Raw genomic sequence first — 22,962 nt, forward strand, 5'->3', positions numbered from 1 at the left:
TTATATTGATAGTATTTTAAGTCTTCCTTCCTTTTATTTATAAGTAATTTCTTATCACTTTATTTTTACATAATATTTATCTTAGCTTAAATTACCTTATTGTATCTTATTTTTGTTATATTCTCAGTTTTTTTTTGTATCTTTTTAGCCCAGATGAAGCCCTGCAAAGTGGGGTGAAACGTCGGACATTTAAATAGTTATAAACTATTTGTTCTTTTTTTGACCGCAACCCTGACCATCTTCTTATATTTAAATTCTTACAGTCAACTATATATACATATAAATTAAAAAATAATTACCTCTAATACCCACTCAGCTATAAACCAACATAAAAAATAATAATAAATTCAATATCTTGCATACAGAAAAAAAGAATGAGATAGTTGTGTCATGTAAATGACATGAATCAAGAAAACTCCTTCAGCAGTTAATTTTTATAACAAAAATATGGTCAAGTATAACAGCTATAAGTAGAATATAATAATGAGGAATGATATTGGTTCCTCAATCATGTTTATTCATGTGGAAATTATGACAGAAAACAAACGGAAACTTAAATAAATAAGCCAAATGGTACATAAGTAGGAGGAAGTCCCAAATTAGATTCATATGTCGGAGATCCAACATACATGGTAATAAACAGGTAGTATTTAAAGATTACATCCTTAATCAAAATTAAAACTGCTTCAATTGTATAGTCACCATTTAGAATAAGTGAAGATCTAGCCCTGGTAGACCAGAGCCAGGCTTATTAAGGTACCCTAACAGTAAAGTAGCTATCTTTCAATCAATTTAATGAAATTGCATTAAAGAATGATTGAGTAGAGTTAGGCAACTTTAATGTTAGGTAACCCAAACAAATAATGAATTAATAATGCTAGATTTAGAACAAGATGATATTAGCAACTCCAAGAACCCAAGGAACAATCACTAAATTGATTAAATCTACACCTCTCCTCTCCAAAAAAATAAAATAAATAAATAAAAAGATTTACAGTTATATAATGATAAACATTTAAAAAAAGAATTAACAAAAGCTTTGATTTTTGTTAATTTTATAACCAGTTTTATCTAATAAAAGAAAACAAAATTACACTGACCTTGAAAGACAATCTTTCATTGTCTATTTCTAACTGTCGGCAGGATTTTTCGAGGGGTACGACACGATCAGACAATTCTGCAACTTCTCTTTTCAGGCATTCTTTTTCAAAAGAAACCTGAAATGAAAAATAAAAACAACCAATGCCATTAATATCTGACTGTTACACAATTGATATTATGATGTTTAAATATTTAACATGATTAGCAAGCCTCCAAAACCTAGCTCAATCCTGATCAAATTTATAAGCATAATTGAAAGATTTATCTAACTTGTAAACAATCCTATATCAATTTGAAGTTAACTGAATCTAATTACGTCTAAACATCTGGCACCAACTCGCAAAAATCAATGTTTTATCAAGTCTAGTCCTTGATATTTCCAATGGTTCCTTGTATCTATTTTTCTGATCTATTTTCTAAAATTAAATTGATCCTCATATAGAAACTCATCTCCTTCCTCCTCCAATTATTCATTTATTTCTACTTCAATTTTACATTTCCTATATAGTAGGTCAAAATAAATTTTTTCTGATAAAGCTGTATAATATAGCTATATTATATGTAAGTCTGAAGGCTGTGACGGGTATTGTGGGCATGCATTGAGGATTTAAATTGAATGATATCAGAGATGGATGGTGGAATTGAATAACCTGATTGAGGAAGAAAGCAAGAAAATATATACGACGGAAGGAGAGGTAAATCCACTTTAACTCTTCATAAAATCGGGTAACAGAGCCGCCCCTGGGAACCCTAAAGATAAATTGTACAAAGCAATTAATTAACCATTTTAATGTTGCTTTGAGATGCCCAGAGACACCCCTATAAACCACACAGCAATAATCAAAGTGGGGGAATATTAAGGAAGTAACCAGGAGCCTATGGGTTTCAAAAGGAAGCAGGTGATGAAGATAATTTAAATACTTTAGGGTGGAAAAAGTACGATGGGAAATATAGGAAATGTGGTTTTTCCAGGAGAGAGTTTGGTCTATTGTGACACCAAGGTTTTTAACGTATGGAAGGAATTGTTGTTTAGGAATAAGGTTGAAAAGGGGAATAGTTTTCAGGAGGTGATTGGATCATATTACAATTGCCTTAGTCTTCTCTGCATTCAACTTAAACTTATTTTCTTTTGCCCAGTGACTAATTTGATTCAAGTTTTCTTAAAGCTTCTCCATGGCAACTAATAGATCAGAAGGAGAGAAGGAAAGGTAAATTTGGAAACCATCAGCATACAAACCGTACTTTCGTAAACAAATTAGATCTGGAGATATAAAATAAAACATTGAGAAATCTTTCTTAATATGAAACTGTTTTTGTTTTTTACCATATAAACCATTAAATTTTAAAGGTATACATATGGGTTGAAAGAACAGAAATTCAGTTTTCCAATGGTTGAAATTATGATGGATTTTGATAACATTATCAGGAGTTATGGATTTATTTTGTGAACAAGGAATGCTGGCAGAAAAAAAGTATCCTCCAAAAATTTATAATTTTTGATTTGCATAAAAATTTGTATTTTAGGTTTTCAAAAGAGGCTAAGAAGGCTGATCTGACTTGATTTAAGAGAGACTTTAAGTTGAAAATGCCCACACATCACCTCTTTAAATCAATTTTAGAAAAGCATGTAATAGTATCATTACAGAAGGTCTAGACTTTTCAAGAGTTGTAGAGACATGCAAGAAGAAGATATGGTAAGATCAAAGGGAACTAACTTTCTGATACTATGGAGAAAATGTATCATTGTTGAAGCAGATCTTTCATAAAAATAACAATAAACAATGCTATGTGCAAGATTCAAGTATAGGATTGTTTAAGGATAACCTGTCCAATCCTTAATAGCAGCCAGTTTATAAGGCACAAAAATTTATCAGGGACACAAGAATATAGATTACTGATTCAGTATTTATGAATATGTGCTGATGTATGCTGTTGATTTTGAAAAAGTAGAGTGATTTTCACTGCTTTATTAAAAAAACATTATCTAGCCTTACAAAGGGTAACAGGAGTGGTGGGACTTACCTCTAAGAATAAAAAAGATATAGTAAATACCTTTCACATAATCAATCATTATTTATGCATTTTTTTCAATTGTTTCTATAATATTTGTCAATGAATTTCATGGCCTACTATACAGCAAACTTCTTTGCCATCAGATTTTTTTGAGACCAAATAAATATGTTTCATTTGTAAATATAAATATATATATATAAAAGTAGACATTGCATCTTTGATGAAACAGTGAAGTAAGTGTAAATTTCTTTTTCTTCAGAACTTACTAGAACTTTAATATATTTTTAGTTACTTTTTATGAACTTTTTTATGAGTTTTTACCCATTTGTTGATTCAAGAGGACACAACACAATAAAAGTAAACAATAAAGTGTACAAAAGTAATCATAACATAATTTATTGTAGTATACACGTTTTTAACAGAGAAGTAAAAAAATTTGGAGTCAAATGTGTTCGAAAAACATAATTTCTTATTGTTTACATACATACTTATCCTCAATATGATTTTATTGTTAAATGTTAGAAATGGAAGACTCATAGCTAAACGGATCAGAAAAAAAATCCTCAAATGAGTGCCCCTAAGCTTTGTGCAAAACTATTGCACCCACATTAAGTGTTTTAATGGTTTGTCACATTCTAATAAAAGAAGAGTAGCACAGGAAAGGCATTTTATAAGACAAGACAATAAGAGAAAAAGGCTAATGTTCGTAAGCAATTTTCTAAGGAAACCTGATGAGATTTGGAATAATGTTATGTTTTAAATGAGTCAGATTAAAAAATACATTAAATAACATCAGCAATTTCATAACAACTCATAAAAAAATAGATGAATTAATAAAAAATAAAAGTCTCAGTAAAGTCCGAATATTTTTGAACCTCGGAGTATATATATATATATAATTATAATAATATATGTAAAATAAACGAAATGGAACAATAATATAATTTAAATATGCAAATTTGAAAAGCAAATCAAATATTTCCTTCAAATGGTGAACTAAATGGGGAACTTAATAAATTTTAGATAAAAAAAAATATTAAGATGATACTAAATGAAAAAAGTGAAATACCTCACCTTAATCATTTCTGCAAGAATGTCAGTATCAGCGTCAATATTGCCATTAGCTGAAAGCTGAAGAGCCTTTAAAGTTTCAAAATTTTTTTCGGCTTGATTTCTTTCTTCTAATAATTTATAGACCTGTGATTGATTTTTAAAATATAGACTAAAAATAAATAAATAAAACAAGTAAAGAATTGAATTAGAGACAATCAAATGAAGAAAAATCATACCTTATCACAAAGGCTAGAGCCCATTACATTCGCAGATTGCAGAAGACAATCTAACTTTTCCCTTTCTTGGTATAAACAAACTTTTTCACTTTCTAGGTCATCAGTTCTCTTCTCAGCTAATTTACGAATTTTTCCAAGATAATTTTCCATTTCCTGAAATATATTAAACAATTATCAACACAGAGTATTTAAGGTTTCAAGAAATTACTCCTAGACTATATATAGTAAGGAGAGTCATAGGTAGTACTTTGTAAAAAACTATAAAGAAATTACATAAGTTCTAACAAAGATTTATAGTTCTCAGATTTCACACTGTAAATGAGAATTATAAGTTGAAATCTAAGATACCAATTAAAATTATTTAAAATGTAACACAAATTAGGTATTAACAAGAACAAAAGATTTAAAAAAATAAATCATAGGCTTAAAAGAGAAACCAATGCTACTTCTAATGGATTATGTAAACTTATATCAAGATTTATTTAGGTGAAATGAACACACAAAAACAACAACTACCCCCAAATTAACATTTACTTTGCCCTGAATCCAATATTTTAAATCAATTTTGCAGACATTTGGAACACTTTCAATACAATGCAGGTAATTTAGAAAATGGATTTTTAAACTAGTAAGCAGCCATTACTAGACTCCTCTTTTAAACTAATATTAGAAAAAGTGAAATCTCATTAGAACTGTACTCAGACTGAAATAATACCTCATCATGAATAAATTAATTTTAAAATAATAGGAACAGACTTTATCATATTTAAAATTAAAAGGTCAAATCAAATATTTCATTTTTATAGTGAGGTGAAGATAGTTGACCGTAGATATATAAGAGAAGATGGTTGGGAGGGGGGGAAGTGTGGTCAGCAGAAAAAACACAAATAAACAAAAGAATTATTTATTTGTGGTTCCAACGTTTCGACCTAATTTTCAGGTCTTCATCAGGGCTATAAAAACAAAAAGACAACAAACATCATTCAGAGAGAAAAAATAAAAATAAATAATAGACTAACAAATTTTGAAATATACATAACAATGAAATGAAAATATAAACTAGTTGATTAATAACTATTACAAACAGGACAAAGACAGTAGTAGATTGATAACATTATTATTTATATACATATAAATGTTAGTAATAAATAAATAATACAGTGGGTAAGAATGTTATATTGATGAGTAACATTAAAAACCTTTTAGTTATATAGATGAGTATAAAGAATTAGTTAAATTAATAATGGAGCGTATGTAAAAACAATATTGTAAAAAGAAAGAACAATGGATAAGAAGAAATATACGGGGAATAGGGAATGAAGAAAGTAATAAACACAGGAGAAAAATTATTTTTATTAATTAATAATATTAATATTATAACAATACAAACATAAACATTTTCATATATAATGAAGAAAGATAAAGTAATTATAAAATATTTATTCTTGTTAACGAAGATGATTCATTTTAATCTTTTTTTCAACTTACAGAGACATATTTAAATTTTCAAAAACAACAGCGGCAAAAGAATACTTCAACTATAAGCAAAGAATGGAAAGACTGTTGCTAACAGCAAAATCTCTCTGAGAATGTGCACAGTTTTATGAAAGAAGAACCAATCAAAAATTCAATAGAAAATCTATTTTGTGGTTAAGAAACATACTTCAAACAAAAAACACTTGAGAACTTTTAGCAAAATAAGAGGAAAATAATTGAGGCTAAGAACAAGGTTATAGATAAAAGCCAAGAGGATGGCCTGGAAAGACTTGGGATGAAAAATGGAATTTGATTTCTGTCAAAATCAAACATTGCATACTGGAGGAGATTAAAGAAAAAAAGAAGCCAACCTAGAAGTTTATTAAACACAAGGATGGAAACATTCTCAGACAGAGAATAAAAATATAAATAATGAGGATAAGAAAGAAGCCAAATTATTTTTTTTAATCTGGGATACATCCCTTTAAAATAAAGCTACAACATTTTAACTCTGAGAGTAAAGAATAAAAAAAAAAAAATCATAATAAAGTAATTTTCTGTTCTTTGAACAGAAAAAAGTTAAATTAATGACATTAACAACTAAAAAAAAATTAAAAAAATATGTTAAGAGTGATACTAATTGAAGTATAAATATTTACAGAGTTCATGCAGCGGTTTTTAAACAGTTTGTATGTAGATATGGAATATCTACTTTAATTCTATGTAAACAGGATGGTAAGGAAATGATGGAATAAGTGGGATTTGAAGGTGAAAAGGATACTGGAGTGAAGTATAGATATAGGAATGGAATTCCATAGGGAAGAGGATCTGTCAAAAGCAGCAGTTTGGTAGACCGTTGTAAATAAGTCTAAAGACCGGGAACGGGTATTCCAGATGGACAGTGAGATTGCATAATTTAGTAAAGGAAAGATACAAGGAAATACTTTCAATGGTAGGAAGGGTAAAGCCACTTTAACTCTTCATAAAAACAGGAAATGGAGGAGTCCCTCGGGACCCTGAAGGTAATTATAGAAGGCAATATATAGACAAGAGATATCAGAGACATAGTTTTTTCAAGAAAGGGTTTGATCAAAGGAAATTATAGTATGTATAGTCATTATGTATGTAATTATCGTTACAAACTACATAAATGGAGGGATGATTGCTAATGCTGTGGTAAGGGCAGCCAATCATGTTAAAGGGAAATCAACAGGACATCTTTTAAAAATAGATTCTAGCAGAATCGCTAGTGAAGCCTAAAGAGGCAAAATAGAGAAGTGAGGACCAGACCTTAATGGGAAGAAGTAAAGAAAGATTTCTATAAAAGAGAACTTCAATGCAGGAAAGTCATACTTCTTCCTTCTCTTCCAAGTTTATAAGGCCCATCATCCTAGTGGAGGTAACTCACACCAACCATGAATAGAAGTGATGACCCTACCTCATGTACCTTGATTGGGAATCACGTTGTGGTCTTTTAGGATATCAAATGGTCACCCAGAGATTTGGTCCATGAATGTTCTGCTTCGGGTATAGAAATGCAGACTGTGACTAATGCATAATCTGTGAATTTAGACTGATTCGTCACTGTCCTTGAATCTGAATGAGTTGGAGGGAAGAAAATTGCCAAATTGGCCACTAAGGGACTGGTTATGAATCTAGGGATTAGCTTGCTGCTGAACCAAAGAACCCATAGTTCATAGGAATGTGAGGTTAGGTTACCCATTCCAGGCTATCTGTGCTCCTGCAGGCCACAATGTCTGTAAGAAGGCCTCATGGAGACTGTTTGTTTTTTTAACAATGGCTAAAGGCAAATAAACCTGTGTACATGTATTCCAGATGAACATGAAGTAGCCAAACCTCAAGCATTTCAGATCTCAGTCAAAGTTTGATGAACAACATTGGTAACCAGCTCCCATTCCGGTAGTAAAACTCATAACCCTTAGACTACTAGTATAATTAAAAGATTTAAATGGTATATAAATTTTATCATAGACATTTATGACCACTTGGCAGACTAAATCAGACATAATTTAATTGGGCTTAAAAATAAGGAACAGTAATAATTCTGCAATAGGCAAAATCCTGTTCAGGAGTTAAGAGTAATGTGTGGGCAGATTACTTTCAAGCTAAGTGTTTTTACTGCTTGATTAACTATAAATTTGGTTAAAAATTAGGAAAAAGTATGAGAGACCTCTACCATTCAATCCATGACTGAGAACCACACTTAATCCCACAAACTAATGAATCACAGCTAAAGACAAATGAGTAGTAACAAACATGGATTAACACAAATATTGATTGAGCACATGGTAACATTCAATAAGTACTATTTAGAACTTTTCAACATAATACAGGTGGTTATAGTTAATGAAGATGAAAAAATTAAGACATTCAGTTTATGGCTGTAGGTTATTTAGCAAGCAACATTTTAATAAAAAGCATGCTTTATAAACTAAGAACTTGGTTTGAAATGAAATAAAATGTGTTTTGAATTAAAGAGAAATTTTTGTCTCCCAATATTTTTTTATTATTTAATTTTCTTACATGGTTGACATTTCAGGATTATTTCCTCCCACCTTCTGAACCATCTTACAACTGATTTTAGGCCTATTCCTGTTGTCCTTCTTTTTTCAAAAATCATTTTCTACTGGTTTCTTCAATTGTTTAGTCAATAGCCTAGAACCTGATACTGAATGATAAAAACCAGTGAAATGTAATTTAAAAAAATACAGCATGAACAGATATAAAATCAATGGTAAGATGGTTCAGAAGACAGTAAAAGATAGCCCTGAAGAGTTAATAATGCTAGAAATTATAATAATAGATGAAGACTTTTCCAAAAAAATTGTAAAAAGTAAAAAAAGATAGTTTTCTCATTTTAAGACTTACTTAAATGAATACGACTAATAGACTATGACCAGTTCATTGATCAAAATCAGTGAATAATTTTTTTTTCATGAACTGTTGGCCATTAAAGTAAAAGAAGAGAGTACTGATAAGTAATATTCCTTCTAAAAAAATTTTAATCCGTTCAGGTTAAAAACCTACAATTCTCTTTCTCAAGTTTTATTTCAAGCACTAGAATATGAAGTCAAAAAGATAATTTATAAACAATAAGGTTTAGCTACACTGATGTAATGAATGGAAGCTGATAAAAAAAAAAAAAAAATTGTCTCAGAATAAGTATAGATAAAAAAATATTTATGATCAGCATCAGAAACAGAAGATTTTAGTGGTATAGATATAAGAGGAAATATTTAGAACAGTTTTCATTAGGAAGAGAAGTTCTCGGAGTTTAAAATATCTAAAAAGAAATGAAATTCAACTGGAAATAGAAGTAAGCTTAAAGATAGGAAATACTTTTAAGTTATAGCTTATAGATACCAAATTGTGTTCATTTTCCGTAGTATTTACATAATTTAATAGGTTGAATATTTATCTATGTAATTACCATTTTGGTCAAGACTGTAATGCAGCAATAGTTTTCGTATACCCATGTCATACCAGTTTTCTGCCAATAATATCACTTTTCACACCAAAAACACAAATGACTTTAACAACTGACAATTTTTTTGCATTTTCACAAAATTCATGCCTGATGTGACTACAATAAACACTGGAAGGTACTGTGAAATACTGAAAAACATCAATTCACAAATGGAACAGAGGAATATTGAGAGAGGGGACAAATATTCTTAACAATAAAACTATCACATACGTTGCTCTCTAGCAATAGCATCATTGGGACATTACCATAAACCTTTTCTACAATTTGGTTGTAGTGAGTAGTGAGTGACTACCACAAGTTCCCTAAGTTAACCTACAACACAACTGGTGAATCTGTCAGAACCAGTAACATTATTTTGTACTTTTTACCTCTTATCATATGGTTTATATATTTGAATTTATTTATAAAGAAATGCATTATGCAACCTAAAAAAATAAATTATTGTAAAACACTAAAATATAAAAGAAATAAATATCGCTAAGGATCCCGCAGACCCACCTGTCACACTGGATTAAAAGAATATATTGCCAGAAAGCGATTTAGTGCATATGAAGAGATGAATGATGAGGTTCAACACTTTTTAAGGACATGGAGGAGAAACTGGTATCACGTGAGCATAGAAAAACTGTAATAGCATTTTGACTAAAGACAAGAAGCATTGACCACAGTGGTGATTATGCAGAAAAATAGACAAATATTCAACCTTTAAAATTATGAAATTATTGAAAATAAATGGATTTTCATATTTCTAAAAGGAATGGTAGACATTACTTTTGGAATAAACCTTGTATAATTAATTAAGGATGATCATAGTGCATGGACAGAAAAATATTATAAAAAAATTCATCGTGTAATGGAACCATTACATCAAGGAGAAATATAAAGAATAATTGATTGAGTTCAATAAATATAACTATATAATGAAATTTATACTTCTAATGTTAAAAAAGATGTGGAGGGTGAAATCATTTCCTTAATATTAATAAGAAATCAGTCAGTGCCTTAAGTTTTGTTACTTAAAACTGTTATTTCCTCTACAAAATATTTCTAAACAGGTCAGACTGCCTTTTATATTATGACACAAGGAAAGCTGAAGTAACATTTCTCTATCCTGTTCTGTATTATGAAGATATAAATCAACTTATGAAGATATAAATCAAGTTATCTATTTTACACCCTGAAAAAATCAGGTTTTTTATCTTCTCACTTTGGTTTCATATTGTTGATTTAAGCAGTATTTCAAAAGTCTCCGCAACTAACTCATCATGCAACAAATCTTCATGGGGCTATCATAGTCCAAGATGCTGCTATTTATTCCTTTTGAATTCTGGGTAATCTGTAATTCAAAAGAGGTGTTTTAAGCACCATACTAAAAATAATAACCATCATCTTACTAAATGGCAACAGTCAACTATGTTACCACAATTACTAGTTAATCTACTATCTCAAAACACTTAAAATAGGATAGAACCAAATCAATGTTAAGAGATTGATAACAAACAATCACAGTAAATAAAAATAAATGAGGTTTAATTAGTTTATGAACTCAGGAATGTTCATTGGAAACTAAAATAAAAAAAATAGCGGCAATGAAAAATTTTTACTGATAAAATTTGTGCCTAAGTCAACTTTCATCATAATAATTAATAAGATGGTTAAAAATATATAGATACAGATATAAATAGTTAAATAGTTCCCTAGAATAATATTCTTCTTTCTCCATTTTAAACTTGTTGCAAGGTGTGGAGATTTAGTCTCTGCCTATCTCCTCCAATTGTCTACCATCATCATCCCACATCATAATTATCAATAACAAAATACAGCATCTTTAATACTAATACTCAAAACATTGTCAATTCATGACTAATACTTCAGTAAAAAATTCATCCTGAAGACTGAGGTAGCAAAATCCTTCAAAAGTATTTAAATAAAGAAAAGATGGTAAGGGGTGCGGTTCGTGAAGAACACAAATAAGTAAAAACTTAGTTATTAGTGTCAACTTTTCTAGCCTTCATCAGGGCTAACAACAAAAAATCAGCTAACATCCAATGTTGTCCAAAATAAAATATGTTTTTTTGATTGTTCCCAACAAATGCTATAATAGCTGTTATAAATGTCAATAGCAAACAGGTTCTGGTCAAGTGAGATACTTATTTAACATTAAATAAGTGTACATCATGTCTGTTTAATGTAATACACAAGATCTGAACCAATGTAAAATCTGTTGCCCATCAGTATAACAAGAAGTTATTTGTGCATTTGTGTTTCAAATATTTATAGCACAGAAATGAAACTCAATTGATGAAGGGATGATTAAAATTATATAATTTGAATTGTTTGTCATCATTATGTTAAAATTTTTCAATAGCAAAGGAAAGCTATTTTTTCTGAATATCAAGTGACAGGTTGTAGATAGGAAGAAAATGTGTCCTAAATGGTCTCTCCTCCTGTACAAATTATATGTATTGTATTTAATATGTAATTATTGAAATTTAATGATGTTATAACAATACAGTTTATAATAAGAGATGTCATATTCAGGCTATTTCTATTTCGCTCGATTAAGCTTTCAGTAAATTACATGAATCTGATTCATATTTCTTAGAATAAATAAGACAAGCAATCTTGAGACACAATTGATTTTATTCTTGTCAACTATTTTCCATAATTTGGTAAAATGATAATAATTTCGTGTATTTTATAAATGCCACAAGTCAACACAATTATTTGTTTTTTAATGATAAGAACAAATGGATCACAACAATAATTTAATTACACAGAACAGGTGTTCACATTTTTTTAGAAGGTTGACCAGTACAAATTATATGTATTTAATATGTAATTATTGAAATGTAATGATGTAATAACAATACAGCTTATAGTAAGAAATGTCATGACGCAGGCTATTTCTATTTCGCTTGATTAAGCTTTCAGTAAATGTCATGAATCTGATTCATACTGTTACTATCTAAAATTTGCCCCATCAATTTCTAATTTTAACTTAGAATTGTTGAAACTTGTAATTGTATTCTAAATTTAAACTAACAGTGGTAATTTAATAGGCAGTAGACTAAATTCTTAATATTATAGTTTGATAAGTATAAATAAAATGCTTATACTAAAGATCTTCAAACATGACAATCTGTGTTTATATAATTAATTGATTTTTATTTTTAAATAGTCATGCAAAGCTCCATATTACATAGTTTCAAACTAACAGCTCTAAGTACCTATAAATAATTATTATTACATAGAACAGGGGTTCACATTTAGGTTGACCAATGTGTATAAAAATAATCAACTAAGATACACTTGTTTTGATAATAAACAATAATATATTTTAACCAAAATAAAACAAAAATGTAAAATGTGTATAAAGAAACTGTCCCAGAGCCTAACTTCCAGCGGCGTGATCAAGTGGTGTTCCCATGCACCATTAAAATAACTTTCAATGTTTACATTCATCATTAAAACTGGTTATTAGTTAAAAGTTGAGCATCACATTTCAATTTTTATTAGATCAGCAAGTTAAGTAATAGTCAAAACCAATAGAAGCGGCAAATTTAATATAAAGATTTTCTTTAAAAATTAGATTCCTAAAATCTTTTTTCAGACAAAATATAATAAAAACTTAGCTTTCATTTTTTAAACACGCTTTAATTCCAAATGACCGCAACATACTTGAAGTAAATAGCAATATATGAAAATTTTCAATATAAATCAATATATAAATGTTTAATCCCACACCGTATTGAAAGAATGCGATAACATTTCAAATTTAATTTATCAAGTTGGATGTTTCATGGTTATTTTTCATTCTAGTAATGTGATAATTCCCTTAAATTATCAAGTGAAGAATAAGACACACCACAAACTTGATGTACTATAATTTGTTTAACCCTCAGCATGACAAGTGTTTTTCAGTTACCCATAGCAATTTTCATTTTTCTTCCATTTTAGTGTTCTGAACTAATTAATTTTTGATCTTTTTTTTGATTATATAATTCATTTCCACATAAACAGGTGTTGATAACCAATAGGTTTTATGCCTTAATTTTCAAAACAACCAACCAATTCCCATAGAAAGAAATGCATTATATTGAATGTGTGATTTGATATAGAAGGTAGAGAAATAATTGTAACTGTACCAGACAGATCCACCTGTCGTGTTAAGGGTTTAAGTAAAATATTTATACCAACAGGTGGAGTAGAAACAGGAATTTATTGATTGGCTGCCTCTTCAAAGTTCCTCATTCACATTTATGGGGACTAATAAATTGAAATTAAATTAATAATCATATTATGTCAACAAAATATGGTTACTTTTTTGGTTTCACTGTACCATTTTGCATTTCTATATGAACAGTTAAAATAGATAGCTAAGGTGACATACTATCAATCAAGGTCCATACACAAATTATCTTAGATTCAATCGATGTGAAATGGATCTTTTTATTTTCTCCTTACTTGGATTTCCTCATTCAATGTTTATTTATTATTAATTTGTCTAACTAAATAAAAAAATATTTAAATTTGACTTTAATTCGAAATGAAGAATATAATATTAATTTTAAACAAAAAAATAAAATAGATAAATTTCAATAAATATAAAAAATAAATTGAATCTATAGTCTGTTCCACGAGGTGAGAGATTTTGGGTAAACAAAAACACATTGAATTTTAAGTGACATTGTTCTCTTAGAAGGGACCTCACAGGTTTCAGCACTGAACAAGGCAAGTTATGGAGCCCCTTATAAGAGAGAATACCACCAGTTTACAGATCATGTATGACTGTAACCCGATTTCTCTTGTCATGGAACGTATTATACTTAATTAAATGAAAATTATTAAATAATTATTTTGTCAGATACAAATAAAATTATAGTCAATGATTTATTTGTTTTATGACTAACTTTTATTTCTGTACGTCCTTATCTTATTATTAAAAGTACCTTTATATGTAGCAGCAGATATCCATAAAGGGATACTATCAATCAATGGAGCCCTTTGGCCATCAGAAGGTTCTATTGTTAAGGGTAATAGATAGCTCTTTATTCATTACTGCTTTAATAGAATCATAACTGTCATCTTCAATTCACTGAATCCTTCAATGGATCCTTTTCAGTTGGGGTGAGGGCCTCAATTCACATAGATATGACTGACTTAATGGTGTCAGGTTAAAACTAACAATGGTTGGCCATTTTTTTATTGAGAGAGAAATGCTTTCATTAGCAATGCTGCCCAAATACATTGGGTTGCTATAACAAACAGCGTAACTATCAATCCATAACAGGACATATATACACTACCATATATTAACATTTTTCTTTTTCAAAGATTAATATTCTATATACTAAATATAATCTATTTCAAATACACATATTTTTTATCTTTCTTAACAATTCCATTTTATTTTTCATGTATATACTTATTTCTTTTTATATATATTTCTTCCTTCTCCCACAAAGCCAAATAACAATTTACCTATTCATTTAATAAGCTATTCTCCCCTTTCAAACTTTTATACATCCCCTCTCCAGTGATCCGCAACACACTTTTTCTCAGTTACACAAATTAAATGCAAATATACAGAAATTATTGATAAATAGCAATGTATAAATAAATCACAAATAAAATAGTCACAGCAAGAGAACAAAAATAGTAAATAAGTTTAAAACAATTAATACATAAATTTAAAAAATAATAAATAAGGTAAAACACAAAAATAAATAGATTAAAGGCTACACAAATAAAAAATAAATAAATAGAAATAAAACAAATCAATATCAAAACTAATGTACAATATAATAAACCTCATCAAAGCAAGTAAAGTATTTTTATCCAAGGAACTTCATTACTTTATCTTAGACCCTGTGGTGTCGGGCGTATTATGAGGAGGGAGTTATTGGGGCATTTTCCCCACACATAGGCTGGTTTTTCAGACTCTCTGCCGCATTTACAACAGAGTGTACAATTGATTATATACCCACCCACCAAGCTGGAATAGTTTATAAGAACTATATACATAATATATATATTTTTTTTAATGGGAGGATAGGAAGGAATTCAAAGGGTTAGCAACGTAAGTTAACAAAAGACCAATTTAAAATAAATACCAATCAGCACAAAGAAGGCCATCAACCCTGGGTCTCTAGTACCCCTAGTATGCTATCTATGCCTCCCCGAGGTGGATAGGCCTAACCTATCAAGAGAAGAACATGTGCACACTACTGTTTATTCCTATTGCTAGGTAGTCACCATTTTATATAAAGACCAAGTTAAGTTATGTTCAGATTCATAGGTTTTTCAGACTCTCTGCCGCATTTACAACAGAGTGTACAATTGATTATACACCCACCCACTAAGCTGGAATAGTCCATAAGAACTATAACTATAATACATAATTAATTCATACACATAATATATTATTTTTTTGAATAGGAGGATAGGAAGGAATTCAAAGGTTACCAACTAAAGTTAACAGAAGGCCAATTTAAAATAAATACTAATTAGCACAAAGAAGGCCATCAACCCTGGGCCTAGTACCTATGCCTCCCTGAGGTGGATAGGCCTAACATAACCAGAGAACACATGTACACTACTGTTTATTCCTGTTGCTTGGTAGTCATTATTCTATATAACTGCCAAGTCAAGTTATGTTCAGATCCATAGGCTTTTGCACAAGCCAGCTTAACATTAAGAAGTTCTTGAAGGAAATTAGCGGTTGATAAAAAATCAATCCATATATATTTTTTTAAAAAAAAGGAAGATGGTCAGGGTGAGGTCAAAGAAAAAGCTCAAATAGTCATAAAACTGTTTAATTTGAATCAACGTTTCACCCTACATTGCAGAGCTACGTAAATAAAAATAAGTAATAAATACATAATCACCTCCTTACACAACCGTTGGTCTAGCAATAGTACTTCCTTACAAGGTACTGAATCCTTGATCCTTCATGGGTTGTAGCAGTACAGATTTTTAATTTAATAAAAAATATAATATAAATAATAATAAGGGCTAAAAAAAGATACAAACACTTACATTAGGTAAAAATAAATGAACAATGTAAATTAAAAAATAAAAAGGAGATGTTGAGTGAAATGTAAAATAAAATAATAATAACAAAAAGTATTTTGACAATTAATGAAAATGGAAATAACAATAAATAAAAAAGAAATATAAATTACACTTAAAAAAAAAAAGGAAAAAGAGAATAAGAATAAAATCAAGATTAAAGGAAAATAATGAACAAGATATGAAACATACCTGCAGATGGAAGGAGAGCACCAAAATGAGAGGTTTACAGGAAGAAGTAAGAGTGTTAGGGGTTGGCAGTGAAAATATGTTACATTATAAAATAATGCTAAAGTAAAGAGTATTAGCAAATTGAAGAAAATATTTTAAAGAATTAAACAAATGATAATATACATAATAGAGGGGGATTATTATTATTAAGATTATTACACTAAAAACAAATATTAATAAAATAAATATAATATATAAAATACTGGAAGATCGCTGATTGACTATGTGTATTATTAATAAATGGAATATGGTCTGGGTGTGATAAAAAAAACTCAAATAGTAATGTCTATTTTTATTTGAGACAACATTTCACCACACATTGCAGGGCTTCTTCAGGGCTAAAAAAGATACAAACACTTAACATAAGTAAAAAAATAAATGGAAAATCACAAAGGAATACAATGAAACGTAAAAATTAAATAAGAAAAATAAAAGGTTATAAACTATAAATGAAAACGGAAATAGTAATAATAGAAAACAGATAAAAAGAAGAAATATAAAAGAAAGTACAAACTAAGAGATGAAAAAGGGGGATAAGAATAACATCAAGAATAAAGGAAGAAAATAAAATTCATACCTATTTTGACAGAAGCCAAACTCAGGAGTGAACCGGTGTATTGGGAGGAGTGGGGATGGAAGTTAAGTACGTAAAATTTGAAAATAATTTAAAAGTAAACAGTGCATGAAATAAAGAGAATATTAAAATTAGGTAAAGAGTAAATGATAATATACATAATGGAGGGGGGGGGGATATTTAACAAAAAAAAAAAATGTACAAAGATAGAAAACAAAGAAGAAATAAAGTTAAAATAATGGGATCTAATAAATATGAATGATAAAGAAAGACAATATACCAAATGAATAGGGATGAAGAATAGAATTTTATAGGATTATATTATGTATCATATTATTATAGTATATAGTAGTATAGTATAGTATATCAGTATATTATTATAATATTATATTATTATAGTTTTATACTATTATATTCTAGTATTATATTATTTTATAGGATTATAGGATAGATGAATAGGATTTTAACCCTGATGAAGCCCTGCAACGTGGGGCGAAACGTTGGCTCAAATAAAAATAGTTATTACTATTTGAGTTTTTTAGATTGTGACCAGACCATATTCCATTTATTAATATATAAAATAAATTGAAAATAAAATATACAAAATAAATAGAGGTACAAAAGTGTAAAGTAATGAATGTAACTATAAGTTGGAGGTAGCATATGAATACAGTACAGATAAAATATATAAATATAAAAGAAAAAGGATGGATAGTAAATATAAAATAATAAATGTAAGTATGGGGAGGATTTTTAAAAAGCAAATACAAATAAAAAGAGATCAAAGATATAGGAAGAAAATGAACTTCTGAAATGCAGAACATAGAGTGAAAGATGAATTATGAAGGTTTAATAAGGCTTAAGATGTCAGGGAAATACAATCTTTAACAACTTTCCCTAGCATCCGTACTCTCTCCGGTATTTCCTTTACAAACGCTTACGTTGAATACACCTCACTTAGAAAATGAAGTAATTTGTTTCTTTACAACAATATTAGAAAAACAGCAACCACACCTAGTCATAACTCAATATTTATAAGGAGATGGGATAAACAGTATATAGTTTAAAAATAAAACATATAACTATAAATACAATAATTTACATAAATCCATGAATAGATGAGATATTTAACAATAGAAAGTTATGCCATCATAAGTTATCACATTATGGATGCCTTAAAATAAATTAGAAATTATTGAGGATAGATTGAAGGCTGCAGCTTTATAGTGAAACACAACAGTAATGGTCACTAACATTGATAAAATCATAAAGTCAAATTGATTAAATCAATTTATTAAAATAATATAAATTCTCAAAGAGTAATAACCCTGTCATTCATATTTACAGGATTTCATTAGTGTGTTTCAAATGGTGTTTTATTTATCTCTTGATTTTTCATTTGGAGAAGAAATAAAGGAAACAGTAGAGTAGGAATAAAGCAGTATATTAGCATACAATTTTGACAAGATAAAAAGGAATACTGCTACTCGATTATTTGATTTATAAAAACTCTTAAGACTACAAAACCTTTCAAAAGTAAAAAAAAACAAAAAACAAATTGGCTAAAAAGAAACATGACATTACATAAGACTTCAACATTCTTTCAATTTTAAACAACTTCATATACTGGGCCGCCCATAGCTCAGTGGTTAAGACACAGTCTTACCAATGTGATGTCTATTGACGGTGCCGGTTTGAATCCGGCCTTGGGATATTGACTTTTTTCATTGAGTGCTGGTCCCACAAAATGAAGAACTTCGACCCCCAACCATGGTTAGGTAGTATAGGACTCCAAAGGGAGTCTTGGCCGAAAAAAAAAAAATAAATAAATAAAAGAAATAAAATAACTTCATATACAACAGCCCAAACAAATACACAAAAGAGTAACAAGAAAGATATGTTGAAAAACTCTTCATTAACTTTAAAAATAGTAGTTAAAATTGAAAATTGTTACAAGCAAATATGCCAGCATTTAAAAACCAAAATCAGCCAAACATTACAGAAATAAAATTATGTAACTATAAAGGAATAAATGGTAGTACATTGCAGGTATGGTAAATATCATTGAAATCCTGTTACCTCAATCTCTTCATGCTGCTGTTCATACAATTTATCTAACATTCTCCTTGAGTTGTGTAAATTACTTTCTGCATCAACTAACCACCTCCAAACCTGTAATATTCTATCTTCTGGCTTTAAAATTTCAAAGTCTAGGCCTTCCTTATGAAATCTCTCGCGCATTTCTCCCCACTCATCTTCACACTAATAGTAAAAAAAACATAAAAAAAACTATAAAAATACACAGGAATAGGTAAAAAAAAAATCAAATTCTTTAAAATTTGCAGTAAAGATGAACCTGCATTTCAACGAAAACATTAAACTAGACTGATAACTGATGTAAACAAAACATCTTCTTAACAATAGTTCGCCGATCACAACTAAGTAATTCAAAATACAACTCTTGTTCCTCCTTGAAAGCTGTAACATCTTAGCAGTGAATGAATAAAAAATAATTAAATCAAATTTATCTAATTTAATGAGAAAGATATTGCAAGTTTAAAGATAGATGTAGTATATACAAAATGATAAATTTGTTTTCATTATTAACAATAATTGTTATCAGGCTTTATTTAACTAATTTAATTAGTGAAATCACAAATACAAAAATCTAGTGTTTGGTTTTTACATTAGTGAAATAGTGGTGCACCGAGCATTTAGACCATGAGTCCCAGAGAGTCCAGTTCGAAATGATGTTGATTTGATTTAGGGCAGATCATATTTATTTAAGGTCGTTCGTAGCCGAGCGAGTTAAAGAACCGACTTCAACTAGCTCGTGTCTGCGGCGGCGCCAGTTCGAAGTCGGCCTAGGGGATCGATTTTCATTTCTATGGCGGTCCCACGAAATGAAAACTAGACACTCCACCTTGGTTAGAATAGGTTGGTAACCTGAAAATAATTATTATTACATGATTCATGCTCATTAAAAACCACACTACGGCCCAATACAATTTTTAACAATTTAATAGAAAAATGTTTTTTAACATAATAATCATCTAACATAATTATCTCAACCTCAACCTCCACTTTATCAAAATCCTTCCCATAATCTACCATTACGGGTAAAATTACAACCACAACATTCAGCCCCAGTTTCACCTCGCCCATCTGTTCCAATAAACACCCCGTCGCAATTACCATTGAAAACCAACGCAGCTCCTCATACCTCAGCTTCGAATATATCATGAAGAGCCCAACTTTCACCCAGCACTCCTAGTCACATAGACTGTCTATCTCAAGCCCCTGGATCCATACCCTCATTATTAAAATCCAATCGATATAACTTCAATCATTTCATCCATCCTAACAGATCTTCAACAGTCCATCAAACCCCTTATGAACCTTCTCACTAGAATCCTATTCGAAATCCCGCTTAATTTCCCATGATGAGCACAAAGCATCAAGCAGGCGTGTTATAGAATGTAAATGGCCTACAAAATCACAGAGACGAACTCGACTTATTCCTACATGACAAACACATTGACATAGCCCTACTGACTGAAAACCATTTCACAAAAAGGACACACTTTTAAATACGAGACTACATCACTTATAGATCAGACCATCGAGACAACGCTTTCCGTGCTGGTTCTTGCATTCTTATCCCTTTCCCTTATTCCTTCCAATCCAACTAATGCTACACAATCAACCTAGGCCATCATCTCAAGTCGTCCTTTCCATGTTGTTTACTTGTTTATTCAGAAACTAAGATGTAAAACCTACCGGTCATTCACGCCCTTTCCATGTTACCTTTTCAGCTGTATGATGTCCTCCAGGTAATAACCTTTCTTATAATCTCCTTGATTCCTTATTCTGAACCCTTGGACCGCGCTTCATTACTGGAGGAGACTATAATTCTAAACACCAACGATGGGGATGCAGAACATCTAATTCCCGTGGTAACAACCTATCACGTTTTTCCACCTCCTATACCTATTCTATTCTCTCACCCAAAAATTCTACTTATTGGTTTACATCCCTCAAAAAATGCCCTGATATCCTAGACATGTTTGTCACCTCCCAGATTTCCTCCCCTTCCCCCCAAAGCCATTGTTGAATCCCTGGATGACCTTCATCAGATCATAGTCCGTTCTCCTTTTTTTACATTCAAGCTTTCTACCTAAGTCCTCCGCTCTTTTATAGATTACAGGAAGAGTCAACTGGGACAAATTTAAATGTGACTTAGAAAATAAACTACACTTAAACATTCGACTGAAAACATGACAGAGCAATAGGAAAACTCACAGCATCAATAAGGACAAGTATCAATGACAACAATTCGACTAGCAGAATTTCTAACAATAAACAAAACAACCTGCCACAGCATATTCTTACTTGCTAACGGAATAACGCAGAGCAAGAACGAAGAGGCGCAAGACCAGATATCCAACTGACCAAACATGTTACACCTACATGGACATAACAAACTGAAGGTAGAAATTAGAAAATTCCAAATTTACTCAACTTTACAGAAAATCTTACAACTACTGACAAATCATTATGGAGGACCACTAAAAAACTGCTGAATTCCAAAGATTTTAACCACCCACTTCTCACCGAATCCCAAACCTGGACCAGTACTGACGAAGAAAAATCACAAACATTCGGAAAACACCTCTCTAAAATCTTTATTCCACATCCTGATATCCTTAACCCAATTCACTTTAAATGTATTGAAACAGAACTAAATATTCTGCTCCAAGTGACCCTCCCACCTAAAGCAAATCGCCCTACCATTCAACGATTACCTATCCGCAAAGTCCCTGGATACGATCTAATAACATTCCACATCCTAAAACATCTTCTTCGGAAAGCCACCTCATTCCTCACCTACATATATAACGCCATACTCCATTCCACATATTTTCCTGACCCATGGTCCCATAATATGGCCTAATGCAGATTGGGTAATTTTAGGAAAGACTATTTCCATAGAAGATGTTTTTCCTCGTTTACCCAAAGCCCAAGCCAGGATCACGGAGGCGGGCGATGGACAATAAGAAAAAGGCCCAAGCCCTTGTCCGATCTGTGGACTCTCTTTTAAGTGTAAAAGAGGACTCGGAACCCATAACGCAAAGAAACATCCCAGGGAGGCTAACAACAATACACTGAGGGGAATAACAAGAATGTGATAGGTCCTAAAAATGGAGAGGATGGAAAATCTAAAATAACGGAAGACATTGCAAAATGGACTGCTACTTTCAAAAGCCTATTAGAACAAAACGCCAAGAATACTGTGGATTTTGACCAGGCCGTAGTCAAGTTCCTATTCTTTCTAAAGACGTTAAATGCCGAACTGCCAGGCACCAAGCACCCAGCCATTAAATTTTATAAAATGAGGAAGAAAAACCAATCTAATATGGCGGACGAAGGTGCTGGAAATGTATCAAATCCGCAGAGGTCGTTGGCAAGAACAGTATCAATAGGAGGTATCACGTATTAACAGTATCACGTTGAAGTCTCGTTCTCCGAAGCCCTCACGGAACTTCTCCTTGAGGAAAGGGATACATTTATCGTAGATTTCCTTCTTTCCCCTATCTACCTTATTTGCCTGGTCAAGGTCGTTATTTTCATATCTCACAGTGGGATCCAGAATGATTGCCGACTTCCCCTTCTTAGGAAAAGCAACTATATCCGCA

The 22,962-nt window shown here is 30.5% G+C and overlaps 1 protein-coding gene across 4 annotated transcripts in view; it reads right to left on the reverse strand.

Moving 5' to 3' along the window:
- Positions 1-19,709, reverse strand: part of LOC106692950 (tropomyosin) — a 36,690-nt gene extending 16,981 nt beyond the window's left edge. The window contains exons 1-5 of one of the 4 annotated variants that reach the window (XM_014439226.3): positions 19,623-19,709; positions 19,346-19,528; positions 4,404-4,556; positions 4,189-4,311; positions 1,101-1,217 (exon numbers count right to left, since the gene is read on the reverse strand). In XM_014439226.3, the coding sequence (XP_014294712.1) occupies positions 1,101-1,217; positions 4,189-4,311; positions 4,404-4,556; positions 19,346-19,528; positions 19,623-19,628 (582 nt within the window). In that variant the 5' untranslated portion in view covers positions 19,629-19,709. Of the gene's footprint in view, positions 1-1,100; positions 1,218-4,188; positions 4,312-4,403; positions 4,557-10,594; positions 10,724-14,339; positions 14,699-19,345; positions 19,529-19,622 lie in introns of those variants that run through there. The other 3 variants (XM_014439228.3, XM_014439229.3, XM_014439230.3) reach the window with 3 other exon arrangements.
- Positions 19,710-22,962: the final 3,253 nt, after the last annotated feature.

The sequence above is a fragment of the Halyomorpha halys genome, unplaced genomic scaffold, assembly GCF_000696795.3.
Source record: "Halyomorpha halys isolate HHAL.00 unplaced genomic scaffold, Hhal_1.1 Scaffold79.1, whole genome shotgun sequence".
In the NCBI taxonomy this organism is placed as follows: domain Eukaryota; kingdom Metazoa; phylum Arthropoda; class Insecta; order Hemiptera; family Pentatomidae; genus Halyomorpha; species Halyomorpha halys.